Genomic DNA, 16,984 nt, shown 5'->3' on the forward strand with positions numbered 1-16,984 from the left:
TAGGTGCTCTTAACTTCTAGTATTTCGTAAATAAAGTGTTGCTTTCAACCCTACAATGAACTTGAAAAAAAAAAACGTTAAACAGTATAGTTTAGTGGCAATTGCTTAAAGCAAAACAAACAAAATAGTTTAACAGTTAGAATATATTACAAAATAAATACTCTCATTATAAATACGCGATGAACACTGTTACTCGCTACTAAAACCATAAACTTAACGTTATTGAGTATACCAGTGACTGTTTTACAATTGCAATGTGATTCTAAATACACTTACAGTGTTGGTCACTTAAAATAAAAATATCGAATTTATTGAATGAACAACAAAAACTTTTATCGAAACGTAAGTAAAACTTTTAACAATCCCAACTTAATAAAATTAGTAAGTTAACAAAACAAAAAAAAGGAATATAAGTTTGGTATGTACAACTTGGCTCAAACACTTCTTTGACCAGGATAAATTTAAAAATACAACCAAACTGTTGTGTTGTAAAACGTAATTTTAAACTTTAAATAAAACAATAGTGGAAATTTCTCTTATCAATAGAAAAACAAGGCTAAGGACACAGCTTTAGGAAACTTAATTACGCGTTACTAGAACCAGTTTCAGGGATGACAAATCCTCCACTTGCTGATCCGTAAAGTGTTGGAGATGACCTATCTATAATACTATTTTCAATACTGCTCGAACTAAGTAATACCGGAGCAATGTACTGTTCTCTTAGAGATGACAAATGTGACTTTCTGGAAGAAGGTCTACATGTAGGAAACGGACTTAGGAAGAAAAAACAGCTTATTGTAATAAAAATGCCCAGAATCATTACGTAAGTCATTTCGTTCATACCTCCACTTTCTCTTATGAACAAAAAAGCCGTCAGTATTATCTGGCACATTATAATAGCTATCCGAACCATCTTAACGGCTCCCGAGTGGATATGTTGACCCTCAGTTGACATGGCAATCGGTTTGTAGACATAATAAATGTTATATTTGTCCACAAAATGTTTCATGCACAAATAAAGCAGGCCAAAGGGTGTTATTAAAGGACACGATAAACTGTACACTGTACTTATAGTAAATATTAACAACGTCCAAGCGTAATGAATACCAAACTGAAATTCGGATAGAATTTCTTTTCGGACGCTAATTTTTTCTGCCTCCGATTTAATTAAGGACAATCTGATAGCGTACATTGCCAGCTCCGGAAACCGTAACAATTCCAAAGCAGTTCCTATAAGAGCTGAGGTGATGACGTAATTAACGAAGAAAGCACCTTTATCGGCAAGAAAAACACAACGCCATCGTACTTTATCATTTTTCAAAGTCCACTCAACAAAAGCAGCAGCGCTAGTTAAACCTAGAGATGGTAAAATCAGCACCATAAAAAGCAGAAAATAAAACGCTTTAAACATAACTGACAAGTTCTGTTTAGACTTTGTCCAGTGAGACATCCACTCATCTGTATAAGCAACAATAACCGGCATGACTGCAGATACCGACAATAGCAAAAGTGTAGGGAAAAATTGGGAAAACAAAGGACTGAGTTTGTTAATAAAATTACCGGATGCCTGGTTAATTTGATTAAAAGTATTCAGGAAAATAATAGGAGTTGTCAGGAAGAACAGCACCAAAAACAATAGCACATTTATAATTATCGCTTTAGAGTACCAGTTTCTGTAAGAAATTTCTAAATTTTCCCAATTAATATCGTCAGGAGTAGGAGCGCTAATGATATTCCAATGTCTCAGTGTACCAGGTTCAAAAGAGTTTATAACATATTGAGCCATTTCAGGCGTGCCTACCGTAACAAAAGCAATCCCTAAAGGAGCTGCCAAAGTAGTACGCCTAACCGATAAAACCAAGTCGTTTAACCTTTGCTCTTCTCTGGTATAATATTCAAAAGCATTAACCGTTTTGTAAGGACAACAGCACAAACAACCTTTAGGTTGAACTTGTATAGGATCCTTATTACGATGGTTATTATCTAAACAGTACAACTTTGCATCAGTCACATTATTTCTTAACTTTTCTAATTGCATTAATTTTTTCACTTTATAAGTAAGTTGCACGTCTACTACCTGTATTTCAGGGTAGCGTACCGCAAAATAATTTTTTATATCCTCAATATTACGGTGCTGTTTTGATATGTGAGTTACCATGAGAGTTCTTGAAGTCAATGCTGATGAACTGGGACTTTTTCCTGAACACTTTTTCATTATAAGAATGGTTAGTGGAACCATACAGAGACTGGCTAACACGTGGATCCATAGCAGGTTTGAGGAAGGTCCTAAGTTGCTTAGAGTGGTGTGACCAAAAGTGGTACTGTTACCTTTAACAAACAGTAAGAATTAATTGAAAGTTCAATCACTAAATAAAATGTATCTAAAGTCACACTTTTTATTAGTGAGTACATAGTAACCCAGTCTGTAAACAATATACCAAAGAACTTTAAATAGGAATGACTCACTTACCAAGTATGTTAGATATGAAAGGTATAAGTGAATAATATTGATTTCTGGGGAATCTTCCACAAATTATTTCTACAACTATAAATTAACCATATTTACATATTGATTGACTGCAATTAAAAGGTCAAATGTGAGCAATATGTAGTACTAAACATATTTATCAGATGCATTGCAATATAAAATGAAATTATGAGATAAGATGTATGGACATAATTTTTTTCTATTATCCAGTATATAGAAGAAATTGTAATACCATAAGAATAAGTGTTGAGTTTAGCAAACCAAATAACTTTATTGCAGCTAAACCTAGAAGAGATGCTGTAATTAAACTTAAATAACTAATTCACCATAATTTTTGGTTCAAATTTTTCATTACACTTCCTAAACAAAACCTTGAAACTTTCCTAAGGGAGCTCCTGTATTAGAAGATGGTAACATCATTTTTTTCTAAAATAATGTTTAAAAGATTTTCTCTTTCTTGATAAAACTTATCTCACAACCGAACTGTTGTTAAACTTTATCTAAATTGTCATTTAAAGCTCATTTGAAACTTAAAGGCTTATTACAATGATGACATCTAGTGGCTCATAAATGTATTAGCAGGTATTAAGTGACCCAAGAAACAATAAAATACAGGGTGGTGTATAACTTTGAACCAACTGTTTGTTTAAAGACTTTAATTTTGTACTTCAGGTACTTTCTAGGATACACATGATGTATTTTGAACTAAAAATCTTGTACTAGCCCATGTATAGAACACATTATAATTGAGTAACTACAAGATTGGAAATTAATTGGTGACTGCTCCACTAGTTAGCTGAACAATATTATGATTCTAAACCGCATTCAAACAAAGCACAATAGTAATAAGAAATGTTTATCTACTAATCCTCTAGAATACTCAGAGAAATGAACATACAAAAGTTTAGGTAAAAAGCAACCATATGTTATCCTGTAAATCTACAGCATTAAAAGTTAAAGGTGATGATCAATGAGATATTTAGTAACAAGAAAATTATTAATAATATAAATATTGGCTTACTAACTCTCAAACAATCTGATAAAACTGATCAATATTTACCTTCTAATGTTCCCTGGAAATTAACTGGTAGAATCACCCCAATTGAAAAAGCTGTGATGATTGCAAACAAAATTAGCAAATGCTTCTGAAAGGACAAGTAGTGTAAAGCGTCTGGACCACATCTGGCATATATCTTTGTCTTGGTAATTCTAAAGATAGAAGGAAACCACAAACATCCAGTGTCTGGTAACAAACTAATATCAGTGCTTGTTTCTTCCACTGCCACAGCATCTTCTGTGTTTTTGTAGAACAACTGTGTCCATTTCTCAGTAGTGTGTACTAAAGCTAGTCTTCCATAATCCCAAGCGCGGTTTCGTAGGATGGCAAAGAGGAGGATGAGCACCACCCAGCAAACTAAGTTCAAGATTAAAGTTTCTGGAATTCCATCATAAACATTGGTAATGACGGTCGTGTTTTTGCGTATAGTTAAACAATCGTCATCCTCTCCAAATGAAGTCCCCAAAGTCTCGACCATTATTCACAAATACATCTGTAAAGAAAAATAATAATCAGCTACTGTATGATAAAAAAGAAACTTGTTCTAGACATGACATACAGTTTATCTTTACGTGTTATCTGTTCTAATCCAACATAATTAATTACCTTTCAAAAACCAACTCTAACTTTCCTGAAGTCCTGTGTAATGTAACAATAAATAATTGCTTATTGGAACTTTCGAATTAAATGATGACACACACACAGACGTATAGTAGACGATCTACAGTACAGACCTCTATAGTACAGACCATGTACAGACTACAGACACATACACATACACAACTTTTATTTTTGTTTTGCTAATTTGACGTTTCACATTGACAGCATATATTGTAAAATGGGTTAACATTTCATTCTTCTCTTATGTCTTCTTTCGAATATTCGAATTAGGCAGGAGTAAGTTCGGGTACTAACTAGTTTTATTGTCTATTTCTTTCTAACTTGTAGAGACTAGAGACTAAAGTTTAATGGGGAACATGGTGTTCGTAACGTCTGAACGTCATCCGCCCAGGCAATGACACATGCAATTAACAATTTAAATTAAAAACATTTGCAACGGTTATTTATATAAATTATCTTGTTATTTTAACACTTGGATTGTTGTATCCACCCAATATTTTTGTTAGATTTTAAGGGTGGATTTTGGCCAGTATCTTTTTATTACCGTAATACCATATTTAGTCAGCTTGCAGTTTTATAGAAGTACTTGTGTACCAACCAAGGATTTGTAGCAGTATTTCTATGGTTTCAAGCAAATTAAGTAATTGCAATTAGGTAAGTACCATTAGGTTTATCACGACATCCTGGCTATTTACTATACAATATTTGGATATGTTAAGTGAAAATATGTATTTGAGTGCTTAGTATTTGAAATTTGAATTTAGCGCCGGGTTCCTAGATATACGCATGAGCACTACGAGTTCAATCCATCTGTCTGTTTTGTCCAGTTTCTTTACTACATATTTGGTATTCTGGCGTTTTTTTTATGGATGTCACTTGAAAAGCATTCATTCAAGAAAAAAAACGCACTAAAATTAAATTTCACATGTCTTTAATTCGTATTTCAGTGTATGTAACGTGATTACTTGCAAAGCAGCCCGAAAAAAACTATGGAAATGCCATCTGGATATTTGCAAGTTGGGTCTAGTATTAACATCAAAAGAACCGATGGTAAGTGGGTAGTTTTGAGTAATCTTGTTTGTTTGAATAAAAAATAACATAAGTTTTGCAAATATGCGTGTTAGAACAATTTATTTTATTCAATTGTCCCAAAAACTTGATCAGATTGGATCAGTACTAGATGATGACAAACCAAATTAACCTCTATTGTTGGTGTAAAAATATCAGTTTAACTACACCAAAACCTTTTTGACACCTTATAATTAGCTAAAATTGTTTGGTCTATACCCTTAAAGTGTTATATTTGACTCAATTGGTAACTCTATAACCTTTATTGGGGCTAATGTCAGCAGTAAACATTTTTTCCCTTATATGTTCATTCAAGTTCATTCATTTGTTTTCTTTTTAAAATTCCTTCTTGATGTTTGCTTTTATTGTAGTTTTAAATGGTAATGGTACTATGTGTTTTTTTTTGTTGTCATGTATTTAATTATTTTACTTTCAGTAGGGTCCTGTCACTATGTAATATTTGCTGCATTTTGTGTATTTGTATTAATGAAACATTTAAAATTGCTATTCTTTATGTATGTTTAAAATGGTTGGTCAGGGTCTTAGCCTTTATAAGTAGTATCACTAGTATCTAATAATTCCAAGTTCCTTGCTTATGTGAGCAAGGTGAACTATAGGTGCTATAGTAAGTTTAAAATTAGGTATAACATGGTACAGAAGTGTATATAATGTTTTATTATAGTACAAGTACAGCTGTCCTCTTAACTCAAAACAAGAAATGGTGTGGTGGGTGGAAAAAGGTTTATTTTGCTGGAGTCAGATGGTTTGGCTTTTTGCTAAACCTAGTTAGACTAATCATGACTAGTATAGCCCTTATAAAAACTAATATCAGTGTGTCAGTTTCTTTTGTTTTAATATTTGTATTCAGCCAAACAGGAAATATGTAATCAACATGACTATATACATTTTTGGCTTTGAATCATTACAAATAGCTTCTCATAATTTGAAGTGATTATAAGATAATGTAATCACAATTTCTTAATCAATAAATTATATGATTTATCTAAATCAGTAGATTTAAGTTTTAATTTTGGCTGAAAATTCCATGTATAAGCCTTATTTTCTATTTCTTATAAGTTAACTTAATGAAAGTATAGTACTTATTTGTTTGATGTTCATAATTTTTCTAATTTAAGCCTTCTTAAGTTTTATTGGGATACAGAACAATCTGATGATACTTGAATAAAATCATTTTTCCTTTGTAGTTTTTATCTATTGTAAAATCTCATTTATGAACCAAGTGAAATGCTTTTCAGTACATTAAATAGCATTTAGAGATCTCTGGAATATTCAAAAAGATCTTAAAGGCCTCTGGCAATTTAATATGATTCTAGGAAGGTTTAAAGCACTTGTAGAGAGCTCTGTAACTTGTTAAAAGGTTTTCAATAGCATTTAGAGGTCTATGGTACTTTCAAAATGAACCTAAATGCCTCTGGCAAATTAAAACAATTCTGGGAAAGTTTAAGACATGCAGAGGCCTCTGGTACTTTTTAAAAAGTTTTCAGTGGCATTAGAGGTCCTGGCATGTTCAAAATGGTCCTAAAGGCCTCTGGCAAATTAAAACAATTCTGGAAATGTTTAAGAAACTTGCAGACTCCTCTGGCACTTTTTAAAAAGTGTTCAATAGCATTTAGAGGTATCTGGTATGTTCCAAATGGTCCTAGAGGCCTCTGGTAATTTAAAACGATTCTAGGTTAGATAGATTCTATTTTAGCAGGTTCTCAGTAGCACTTGGAGGTCTCTGACACTTTAAAAATGGTTCTAGATGCCTCTGGAGAGTTAAAATGAAAATAGAATTTCTCTTCCCCATTCCCCTGACACTTAAAAAGGTCAAGGCTACATAGGTTAGGTACACTATAATAACATAGATCGCTATAGAGCGTTATAGATATCGCTCTATTAGCGTTTTCCTGTATAAATAAACGACTTCTAAATGCATGTCCAACAAGGTAGACTGACATTATTGTATGTCCAAGTTCCCACCGGGTTGGAAAATTGATTAAATATTCAAAGTTGTGAATAATGGATTATTTATGATGCAGGACGAGTTCATTCAGCGATTGTCGCTGCCATTAATAATGACCAAAGATCTGCAACAGTGGAATGGTTTGAGGAGGGGGAAACCAAAGGAAAGGAAATTGACATGGCAGCTATTGAGTCTCTTAATCCTGACGTCACAATTCTGAAGCCAGGAGAAGAATTAAAATTTACACAACTTCAAAGGGTGAGTTGTATTTTTAACATTTTTGCCTATGTGAGAGTTGAGATATTAATGGTTCAACTAATTATAATATTATTTCTTGCTGCATACAAGGACTCCTGTGGATATTCAGAAGATGAGATTAGTGTCTCTATGACTCAGTCTGGTCATTTTAGCGATGATGAATTTAACAGTAACCAATTTTCATCTCAAACTACTTCTTTTCAGGTATTTTCCTACCAAAATTAACAGTCGTTGTTATTGTGATTTTTATTTTTTTTTGCTATAATTTTATTGCCTTTTTGACATTTATTTGGGTGTAACACAGCTCAAATTGCAACTCCTCATATTAATGGTAATTTCATGTTTGCAGAACCCAACTCACAGGCAGATAGGTGGAATAAGAACCAACAATGGTAAAAGATTTAAGCTGAAAAAAAATAGTTTTTAAATTTAGTTTATCTAGGGATTACATCACGGGCTACAATAAATCCTTGTGTTTCACCAAGCAACAATGGACATGCTACAGACAACAATATTATTCCAATTCCAAATACGTTACCTTCAAGTATTCCTACTGGCAGAACGAGTATTCAGGTATGATTGCCCTGGGAGTCTTTAGATTATTGATCATTTTATGTCGAGATATACTTCAGAATTCTCGACGTAGTAATGTGGTAAAAGAAGTAGAAAAACTTAAGAAAAACAGAGAAGAAAGGCGGCAAAGACAAGCAGAAGAAAAAGAGGCCAAAGAGGCTTTTTTGAAAATGGATCCTGGAAATCCTCATTGGGAATTATTGAATATGATTATGTAAATATGATTTTTCGCCAGTAGTATGAAAGTTCACGTAATTTATTATTTAAGGGAATATCGGAGAGGTCTAGAAATTCGAACATTGACAGAAAATGATCCAATTGAGGATCATCTTATTACGGTTTGTGTTAGAAAACGACCTTTAAATAAGAAAGAGGTGGCTCGAAAGGAAGTCGATGTGATCACAATACCGAGTAAAAATCAGCTAATTGTTCACGAGCCGAAAAACAAAGTAGATTTAACCAAGTACTTGGAAAATCAGCTTTTCCGTTTTGACTATGCGTTTGACGAAACGTGTTCGAACGAGTTAGTCTACAAGTATGTTATTCCTTCCAAAAATGTGCTATAAATTGTTTCAATGTGATGGACATATTTTAGGTACACAGCTCAACCTTTGATAAAAACAATATTTGATGGAGGGCTAGCTACATGTTTTGCTTACGGACAAACAGGCTCTGGCAAAACCCACACAATGGGTGGAGATTTTAAAGGCAAAGATCAAGACTGCCAGAAAGGCATTTACGCTTTGGCGTCTGCTGATGTTTTTCGATTAGTTAATTCTCCTAAATATCGGCATCTTAATTTGGTAGTATCGTCCAGCTTCTTTGAGATTTATTCAGGCAAAGTATTTGATTTGCTCAACAAGAAAGCTAGGCTAAGAATCCTGGAAGATGCCAAGCAACAAGTGCAAGTGGTGGGACTCACTGAGAAAGTTGTGTATTCTACTGATGAAGTTTTAAAGCTCATTCAAAAAGGAAATTTGGCGCGAACTTCTGGCCAGACTTTTGCCAATGCAAACTCGTCAAGATCTCACGCAGTCTTTCAGATTTATCTGAGATCAAACAACAATATGTCTAAAATACATGGAAAGTTCTCATTGATTGATTTAGCTGGTAATGAAAGAGGGGCTGATACATCTTCTGCAGACCGACAAACCAGTAAGAATTTTTAACGTGATACCCTCAAGTAAAGTTCATAATGATATGGTTTATTTAGGAATGGAAGGAGCAGAAATTAACAAATCCCTGCTTGCTCTAAAAGAATGTATTCGAGCTTTAGCACGTCGAGGCGCTCATTTACCTTTCAGAGTTAGTAAGTTGACTCAGGTACTCCGTGACTCGTTTGTGGGTTCGAATTCTCGAATCTGCATGATAGCGATGATTTCACCTGGTGTCAACTCTTGCGAGTACAGTATAAATACATTGAGATACGCTGATAGAGTGAAGGAATTAGGTGGCGGTGATTTACAAACAAATACCGGTGGAGAACCTGAACAGGTTGATGATGGAGATATTTCCCAGTTACGTTCGTTCAACGTAAGTAATTTCACTAAAATATATACAAAAACCTACAAATTGCTACTTTCACAGGAAAATGATATGACACCAGAAATGTTGAATTTCCATCAAGTAATATCTGAATTACAATCGGCCGAAGATAACATGATCGAAAACCACAGACAAACAATTGAAGCTATACAGATTGCCTATCACAAGTCAGTAGAACTTTTGCAGACTACTGAAGAAGTCGAATTTGATCAAGAAGGTAACTTGACTGAGCAACAGAGTGTAGAAAATAATTTTATGATTTGTTGTTTTTAGGGTATTGCAGAAAATGGGATGATCTTTTGAATAACATGACCATGAGCCTATCTCGAGCGAAACAATATGTAGATGATTATAAAAGCAAACTGACCGCCGAAGAGCAGCTTAGCCGTAAAACCACTAAACGAAAGTAACTATGTAACTATCTCGCCGCTGTTTTTATTTAATTAAATTTACTAATTTATTGCTATAACCTAATGCACATTCCTATAAACAAATTTAAAAAACCATACGCAAAAGAATCTTATTCAAGTGCAATAAGGGTTTAACAATTTAATCTCAGTAATAATCTCATTTAACACCTTTGCTTAGGAATGTGTATAATCTTCCCCTAAAACACCACCCCACGTAGTAAATTATTTGGGAAATACTGGAAGTTTTTCGGTGGTTTACCCCTTAAATTGCACATTTTAAACGAGTTTTAAAATTCGTTGCAGTTTTGTTGAAAAGGCAAATTGTGAAGCTCTTCAAAAATTAATTTTATGTACCATTAAATTGAAAAGGCGATCATTTTTGAATAGTTTAGTGAAAAAGGGTGAGCGTCCGCTGGTAGGGGCTTATAGAACAAATGCAATTTGGCCTTGGTTATTCCTACATTCTTTTAAGGGTACAGGTAAGTAAATTCCAACTTTGACTTGATTGTGCACTTTATTTTTTGACTAAACTGCTAACGGAAAAGATCGGTAGAACAAAATGTTTTTAACTGCCGGTATCAGCCGAATTTAATAAAGGTTTTGAAAAGCCGTTTCTTCTAGAATCAGGACTGTCATTTATTTTACCTCAAAAGTGATTTCTTCACAGATATACAAAAAAAAATGCTGCAAATTTCTTGAATTCTTTTGTCATTTCATGGGCTTGCTTGATATCTCGGTACATGTTTCTCAGGACACAAAAGGAATTATAGGGTGTTTTGGAAAAAGACGCTAGATTTTATGGGTTACGTCTACCACAGAAATGCTTTTATTCATCAACAGCTTATTGAGTTTAATTTTTAAGTAAATTTTAAATATATATTTTTTTAACTATCCGCAGTATTCCTGTAATACAGGGTAACGTATAAGAACTTGTAAACTTTTTGCACAACACTAAAAAAATGTTGTATTAACCTCCGTTGTACGTAACTGATTTTACAACCAGTAAACATTATAGTGTTAATTTATCTCTAGATACAGAGTAATTTATAAAAAAGTACGTATGTTTCGGAAACACCCAATAATTCTTTTTGTAGACCAAAAATTGAAAAACCCTTAAACATGTCTCGAGATATCAACCAAGCCCATGAAATGATATACGAAAAAATGTCCTAAAACTATCCCAACTATTAAATCTACTGGGTTGAAATTCAAAAAATTTCCAGCACCTTTTTTTTACTTCTTCACTGGAAGTCAAATTAAATTCCTGGCTCTAATTCTACAAAAAACGTTCTTTTTAAATCTTTAGGCCATTTCGGAGATACAGTCCGTTAAAAATTGCCAAAAATTATGCTGTATCGATCTTCTCCGTGGGCATATCTACATAAATTGTATCTTTACTGAATGTCGGAAGTAGCCTGTTTGTATGTCCAAAATTCCAATTTTGATCCGCTTCGAATATTTATATATTTATGTGAGTGATGAATGATAACGATTTTTTATTTTGCGTTGTCAGTGACAGCTTTATTTACAACCTGTTTTTACATGTGTTATCCTTTTTGTACTCATTTTTTACTTTTGTATTGTCATTAATAGGTTATATAAAAGAATGCATAAGGCAAGCATATCTTTAATTTTGAACTGTTTTATTATTAACTAGTTGGAACCGTCTCGTAATTTATTGTGTGTGTGTTCCTGTAGAGTATAATCTAAGTTAGTGCCTTATTCAAACTTTTCCTTTTCGCTGTGATTAGTTTATTTATAGTAACTCGGCTATTCTGATGTTTTAAGGGGAAGAAACAATATATAAAGTAACTTTTTGATGTTGTGTGTTTTTTTGTCCTTTGTTTTTTTGCAGGATTTAGTAGATGTGTGTTTCAACACAACGTGTACAACAAATTTGTTATGTTTGATTGTTAAATGATTATAGTATCATCAACAACTCTCTGACAAACAAAATAATGACAAGTTAAACAGTACAAATTAACAAAACACTGACGGACTTAAACATTAGAAGTAATAAATATTTTTATTAATAGCAAAGTACCGCCTACAGGTTACCATTACTACTTCTCCGGCTTTTATATTAGCCTACAGAACCATCTAAAATGATTTCCAATCTTTAAACAATCATTCATTCCTTCCTATATCTATTTTCTTTAAGACGTATATACCAGGTCAATTCCATTGGTACTATATGAAGAGAATGTGGGTTGTTAGAAGGACTATGGTCAAAGGGGTAAGGGACTGGAATTCTTTTTAAAAGTTTTGAGTTGCCTGCTTGTAAAAACTATTTCATAATTTTGACCGTTTTTTTCAGAAAACCATGCGGGTCATACCAGTAGGTACTGGTCCGCCACTGTAAATTTTTACCCGTTATTGGTCTTCTGCACGGCACACTATACCTATCGAAGTTGTTGTGGTCGAAGTCGTACCTCGGTCGTACGACGACCAAAGCAAACGAGAAGTATTACAAGACCAGAAGAGAGACGGCAACTCAATGTTAACAAAGCAAACTATTTGGTTCGGTGACAGGTCTTGTGAGTGTTGAACATATCGTTTGCATTTACTCGTTTTTGCGTTTGATATTTGTTGAGTGATTTGATGAGAGTGGTACCAGTACCATACCAGAAAAATGCAGAAATCTTTAGACGAGTTCCGAGGACCATTAAACAAATGATAGGTTAAGGTATGTCAAAGTGTCGATGAACTTTCCCTTTTACCTACTAGTTTACCCTACTTACAAAACAGTATTTCAAGCTTTTGCAATATTTGACTCTACTGAGCTTAAAAATACCACCATATTTAATGAAGCTTTAAATGGTATTACGGAAAATTAAAGTAGCAGTTTGATTGAAGTAGATACCTCTAAACCCGATGTATTCATCTGGTAATGCAATAATTGGTTGGAATTTGCCAAGCCTTTGCTTCAAAGAAGGAATGCATATAATACATAACGCGCTTATCAGAACGACTAAGCTGTGTTTTCTGATAATAAAATATTAACAAAACTAATTTATTACGGTTAAAATAATTGCTTTTTACCTTTTTAAACTACCTAATAATTTTGTTATTCTATCAGATTATAATTTTTTACTCATGACGTAATTTATCCTGTTTTTGATAATAAATTGTCCAATTGGATGCAAAACTCTTTTTACCGCACTTGCGTAACAAAATTACATTACTGAATTATTTACGAGTGGTTAGTAAAAATTAAAAAAAAAGTTGATCTTTTTAGAGTTAACTCGGATTCCGACCAATTCAAAAAGTGACTTAATAATAGACGATTTTGATGTGATGTGAAACCAATTTAATGCATGCAGTTCAATTATAGACTTCCTAATAACGTGCGAAATAGAAAAAAATTTAATTTCATCTTCTATTCGTAAAAAGAATTCCGTGATAATATTTTTGGTCAAATGTTTCTTCTTTATGATCTTAAGAAGCAAAATTTCTCTTGTGGGACGTCCTTGAGCCAGTTCCTACTTAAATCATTACATGAAACACGTTTTTATGTTATTTTGACTTTCGTTTCGAAATGTTTGTACTCAAGTGATTGAAAGCATATATGAACCTTAATGAAGCATTATCTTGCAGAAATTTATAAAAAAGACCATTGTGGCGCTTAAAACCGCACAAAAGCTTTATTGTTCAAAGAACACAATATAAACTACCAATAACATTTACGTATTTATTGAATAATTTCGTAAATACATGATGGCCTTCAAATCCGCCTGCAACTTGACCATACTCATTCTATTTCTTGTTTTGTTTCTTTTATACATCACAATATTAAATGCCAAACGAGGAGCATTATTGAAATTTCTATATGTACAAGTATTTTATTTATATAATTGGTTTGTTCTTGTAGTTTAATTTATAATCGTACAACTACAATTTAGAGATAAGTTTGCATATGACTTTGATTGATTAAATCTTTACCATAATATATCTGCATAACGTATAAATATCTTTAGCAAAAATGATACCTTGAAATTGACCTTGTTCACCTCAATAACATGAAGGCAACTATTAAAATATCGCCTCCGTTTAAATGTAGCAAAAAAGATTATTAGATGCTTAAGTGTTCAAAGGATCGACGAAAACTACTCACGTTTTTAGCATTAAAACCAAGTAGCGCTAAAACCAATTTATTAAAACCTCTACAACTGGGAAACTGATAAAAAGTAACTGTTATACACCCCGGTTTAGTATATGATTTAGACATATGAGAATATTCTATAGTACTTTATAACTGTTAGAGTACTAGATCTTATTAAAAAGATAATAAAATAGTAGATTTTCAAGATTAACCATATTATTAATCACTCGCTCTCTAAGAATCAAAAACTGACACATATTGGTTTTATTGTCGTTAAAATCTTCTTTTAAGACTAATTAAGTTCTGTGTGTCCTAACTAAATATGAATTTTTTAGGGTATTGGAAAGATATGAATCATCAATCTAGTCTCCTAGAACGACTCTCGCCAAGACCAAAGCCCTGCCCATTGGTTCGCTTAGGACATCATAATTCTAGTAGTGACGATACAAATAATTCTACAGATGGTGGCGAAAAGTACCAACCGTATCATTACGAGCAATGTAGCCGCGAGAGTGAACTCATTTTCAACGATCGTTCTATTGGAAGCAGTTACTTGCAAAGGCAGCACGGTTCGTCTGAAGAATCTGACTATGTGGTAAACATTTTTAAAATTAATTAACAGATCTTCAGTTAATTTGTAGCATTTCCAGCAAAACTACTATGATCAACCTAATTCCTGTCTGAGTGTAGACCCCGACTACTCACGCAAAACCAACCTCAGCCCTTTAGAAGCAGCGAATCATAAGTATGAGAAGGAAACTATAGGTTTGTCAACCCTATACTTAGGGGCGTCATATTGGAGTAATCAGTATGAAAGCAAAAGTACCAGCGAGAATTCTTCTCACCAGTACTACGTCTCCCAAAACACCCCTCACGTATCCAGTTATATTTTTGAAACCTTTGAAAATATCGGGAAATCTAGCCCTAATCTAGATCAAGGCTATGCGACTCTAGTTAATGCGGCTACATCATCAGACACCACCATTTGGAACGATGGAAACATCTACAAAGGAAAACGGTTTCATCCTAAAAACAACTCATTCGACAAATTACCAGATGATGTTATAATAAGGATATTCTCCTTTCTGAATAGTGTCGATTTAAGTATATGTGCACAAGTCTGCAGAAGATTCGACACTCTAGTATGGACGCCTTCTTTGTGGAGAGTTATTACTTTAGACGGTGATGTTGTCAGCGGGGATAAAGCAATCAAAGGAGTGCTAAGGCAGTTGTGTGGACAAGACCCAACCGGAGCCTGTTCTAGTGTCGAAAGGATATACATTAGTAACGGAGCTAAATTGTCTGATAAATGTTTAATGTTACTCGCAAAGAGGTGTCCAGAATTGACCCATCTGCAATTGCAAGGATGTACTAAAATAACGAACAACGCTTTATTTGAAATTGCCACCAGATGTACGAATTTGCAACATTTAGATGTTACAGGTAAACTTTTGTTCTTAATCTCATCTAAGAATTATTTTAATTGAGTTATATATACCAGGTTGTGTGAAAATCTCCTGTATAAGCATGAACTGTTACCCAGATGCAGACCGAAGATTACAGTTGCAATATTTAGATCTTACTGATTGTGTCATAGTTCAAGATGGTGAACTACGTATCGTAGTTCAAAACTGCCCTCAGCTAGCTTATTTGTACCTTAGGAGATGCGTACAAATAACAGGTTAGTAAAATAAACGATTTTCTTCAAGATTACTTATAGGTACCGAATTGTTTCAGACGCTGGATTAAAATATGTGCCAAGTTTTTGTCCTGGACTTCGTGAACTGAGTGTCAGTGATTGTACAAATGTTACAGATTTCGGTCTGTACGAATTAGCGAAACTAGGTCCCACACTTCGATACCTTTCAGTTGCGAAATGTGATCAAGTTAGTGATGCAGGCCTCAAAGTGATAGCAAGAAAATGTTACAAATTAAGATATTTAAACGCCAGAGGTTGCGAGGCTGTATCTGACGACGCCATAACAGTTTTAGCTAGATCTTGTAATAGGCTTAGGGCTCTAGATATAGGAAAATGTGATGTTAGTGACGCTGGGCTTAGAGCCTTAGCAGAAAGTTGTCCCAATTTAAAAAAATTAAGCCTCAGAAATTGTGAGCTGGTCACTGATCGCGGGGTTCAGTGTATCGCTTACTACTGCAGAGGTTTACAACAGCTGAATATACAGGATTGCCAAATTTCGTTGGAAGGCTACCGGGCAGTCAAAAAGTACTGCAAAAGGTGCGTAATAGAACACACAAATCCAGGTTTCTTTTAAATTCCTCGTTAAATTATTTATTGTGTTTAAATAGACATTTGTTGCGTAATATATTTATTTGTAAAGTGTATTTACAATATTGTATAGTTTTTTGTGCAGCAAGACTTCACTGAAATCTAGAGAAATCACTGCTATTAATAACTAGTCACCTGTTCGCGCCTCAACCTCTGGATTTTGAGTAGATGAACTTGCAGCATATATGTGTCTTATATGAATATAAAAATACAGTTGCTATATTTTTAATGTAAGTAGTTTCAATTCCCTCCATCTCTAAAATGCAAAAAAGACGAAATAAAGCCACTTTTTTTAATACAATAACTGATGTTTATATTTTATAAAATGTGTAACACGATACCTATATACAAATAGTACAATAATCAGTCTAATATAAAAATGTACCGGATATCCGAAAAAAGATACGTAACCGATTATACAAGTAATTCACACAGGGTGGATCATTAAAATGTTTGGGTGGTCTTTAAAAGCACTAAAAATCATATAGTTGATATATTGTATAATAAATAACCAGGAAGGTGTGGGGCGTTTTCTTCTAAAAAGATTTTATTTGTTGCATAAAGTTTACTCAGAAAACACAACAATACAATATTACTTACTTATCATTT

At 33.4% G+C, this 16,984-nt stretch overlaps 3 protein-coding genes across 6 annotated transcripts; 2 read left to right on the top strand and 1 right to left on the bottom strand.

The window, feature by feature from the left end:
* Positions 1 to 128: 128 nt before the first annotated feature.
* On the bottom strand, positions 129 to 4,357 carry Tmem63 (transmembrane protein 63). 2 transcript variants are annotated; one of them, XM_081994336.1, is made up of 3 exons: positions 4,152 to 4,357; positions 3,549 to 4,038; positions 129 to 2,328 (listed from the first exon to the last, which is right to left on the bottom strand). In XM_081994336.1, exons 2-3 carry the CDS (start codon positions 4,021 to 4,023, stop codon positions 584 to 586), a joined length of 2,220 nt encoding a protein of 739 aa, XP_081850462.1. In that variant the 5' UTR covers positions 4,024 to 4,038; positions 4,152 to 4,357; the 3' UTR covers positions 129 to 583. The 2 variants fall into 2 exon arrangements, with proteins under 2 accessions (XP_081850462.1, XP_081850463.1); XM_081994337.1 differs by lacking the exon at positions 4,152 to 4,357 and adding an exon at positions 4,105 to 4,120.
* Positions 4,358 to 4,601: 244 nt separating this feature from the next.
* Klp10A (kinesin-like protein 10A) lies at positions 4,602 to 11,806 on the top strand. 2 transcript variants are annotated; one of them, XM_081994338.1, is made up of 12 exons: positions 4,602 to 4,820; positions 5,114 to 5,216; positions 7,277 to 7,458; positions 7,549 to 7,662; positions 7,808 to 7,850; positions 7,901 to 8,031; positions 8,091 to 8,245; positions 8,300 to 8,566; positions 8,627 to 9,186; positions 9,245 to 9,564; positions 9,619 to 9,793; positions 9,850 to 11,806. In XM_081994338.1, exons 2-12 carry the CDS (start codon positions 5,156 to 5,158, stop codon positions 9,984 to 9,986), a joined length of 2,145 nt encoding a protein of 714 aa, XP_081850464.1. In that variant the 5' UTR covers positions 4,602 to 4,820; positions 5,114 to 5,155; the 3' UTR covers positions 9,987 to 11,806. The 2 variants fall into 2 exon arrangements, with proteins under 2 accessions (XP_081850464.1, XP_081850465.1); XM_081994339.1 differs by lacking the exons at positions 4,602 to 4,820; positions 7,549 to 7,662 and having other exon boundaries at positions 4,984 to 5,216.
* A 135-nt stretch (positions 11,807 to 11,941) lies between these two features.
* On the top strand, positions 11,942 to 16,604 carry LOC145739038 (uncharacterized). 2 transcript variants are annotated; one of them, XM_081994340.1, is made up of 6 exons: positions 11,942 to 12,222; positions 12,304 to 12,672; positions 14,424 to 14,683; positions 14,730 to 15,531; positions 15,590 to 15,769; positions 15,826 to 16,604. In XM_081994340.1, the coding sequence occupies exons 3-6, from the start codon at positions 14,438 to 14,440 to the stop codon at positions 16,359 to 16,361; spliced, it is 1,764 nt and encodes a 587-aa protein (XP_081850466.1). In that variant the 5' UTR covers positions 11,942 to 12,222; positions 12,304 to 12,672; positions 14,424 to 14,437; the 3' UTR covers positions 16,362 to 16,604. The 2 variants fall into 2 exon arrangements, with proteins under 2 accessions (XP_081850466.1, XP_081850467.1); XM_081994341.1 differs by having other exon boundaries at positions 14,739 to 15,531.
* The last annotated feature ends 380 nt before the right edge of the window (positions 16,605 to 16,984 follow it).

This window comes from Ips typographus, linkage group LG16 (assembly GCF_016097725.1).
Source record: "Ips typographus isolate SLU linkage group LG16, UJ_Ityp_2.0, whole genome shotgun sequence".
In the NCBI taxonomy this organism is placed as follows: Eukaryota; Metazoa; Arthropoda; class Insecta; order Coleoptera; family Curculionidae; genus Ips; species Ips typographus.

What these genes read in the sequence shown, in the direction of transcription:
- Tmem63 (XM_081994336.1), bottom strand. Translation starts at nt 4,023, where the DNA reads ATGGTCGAGACTTTGGGGACTTCATTTGGAGAGGATGACGATTGTTTA. An exon ending in TTTCCAGGGAACATTAGAAG is followed by an intron (nt 2,329 to 3,548) that starts GTAAATATTGAT and finishes TGTTTGTTAAAG; the next exon opens with GTAACAGTACCACTTTTGGT.
- Klp10A (XM_081994338.1), top strand. Translation starts at nt 5,156, where the DNA reads ATGGAAATGCCATCTGGATATTTGCAAGTTGGGTCTAGTATTAACATC. An exon ending in TCGAACGAGTTAGTCTACAA is followed by an intron (nt 8,567 to 8,626) that starts GTATGTTATTCC and finishes GACATATTTTAG; the next exon opens with GTACACAGCTCAACCTTTGA. An exon ending in TTCTGCAGACCGACAAACCA is followed by an intron (nt 9,187 to 9,244) that starts GTAAGAATTTTT and finishes TGGTTTATTTAG; the next exon opens with GAATGGAAGGAGCAGAAATT.
- LOC145739038 (XM_081994340.1), top strand. Translation starts at nt 14,438, where the DNA reads ATGAATCATCAATCTAGTCTCCTAGAACGACTCTCGCCAAGACCAAAG. An exon ending in GCAACATTTAGATGTTACAG is followed by an intron (nt 15,532 to 15,589) that starts GTAAACTTTTGT and finishes TATATATACCAG; the next exon opens with GTTGTGTGAAAATCTCCTGT. An exon ending in GAGATGCGTACAAATAACAG is followed by an intron (nt 15,770 to 15,825) that starts GTTAGTAAAATA and finishes GAATTGTTTCAG; the next exon opens with ACGCTGGATTAAAATATGTG.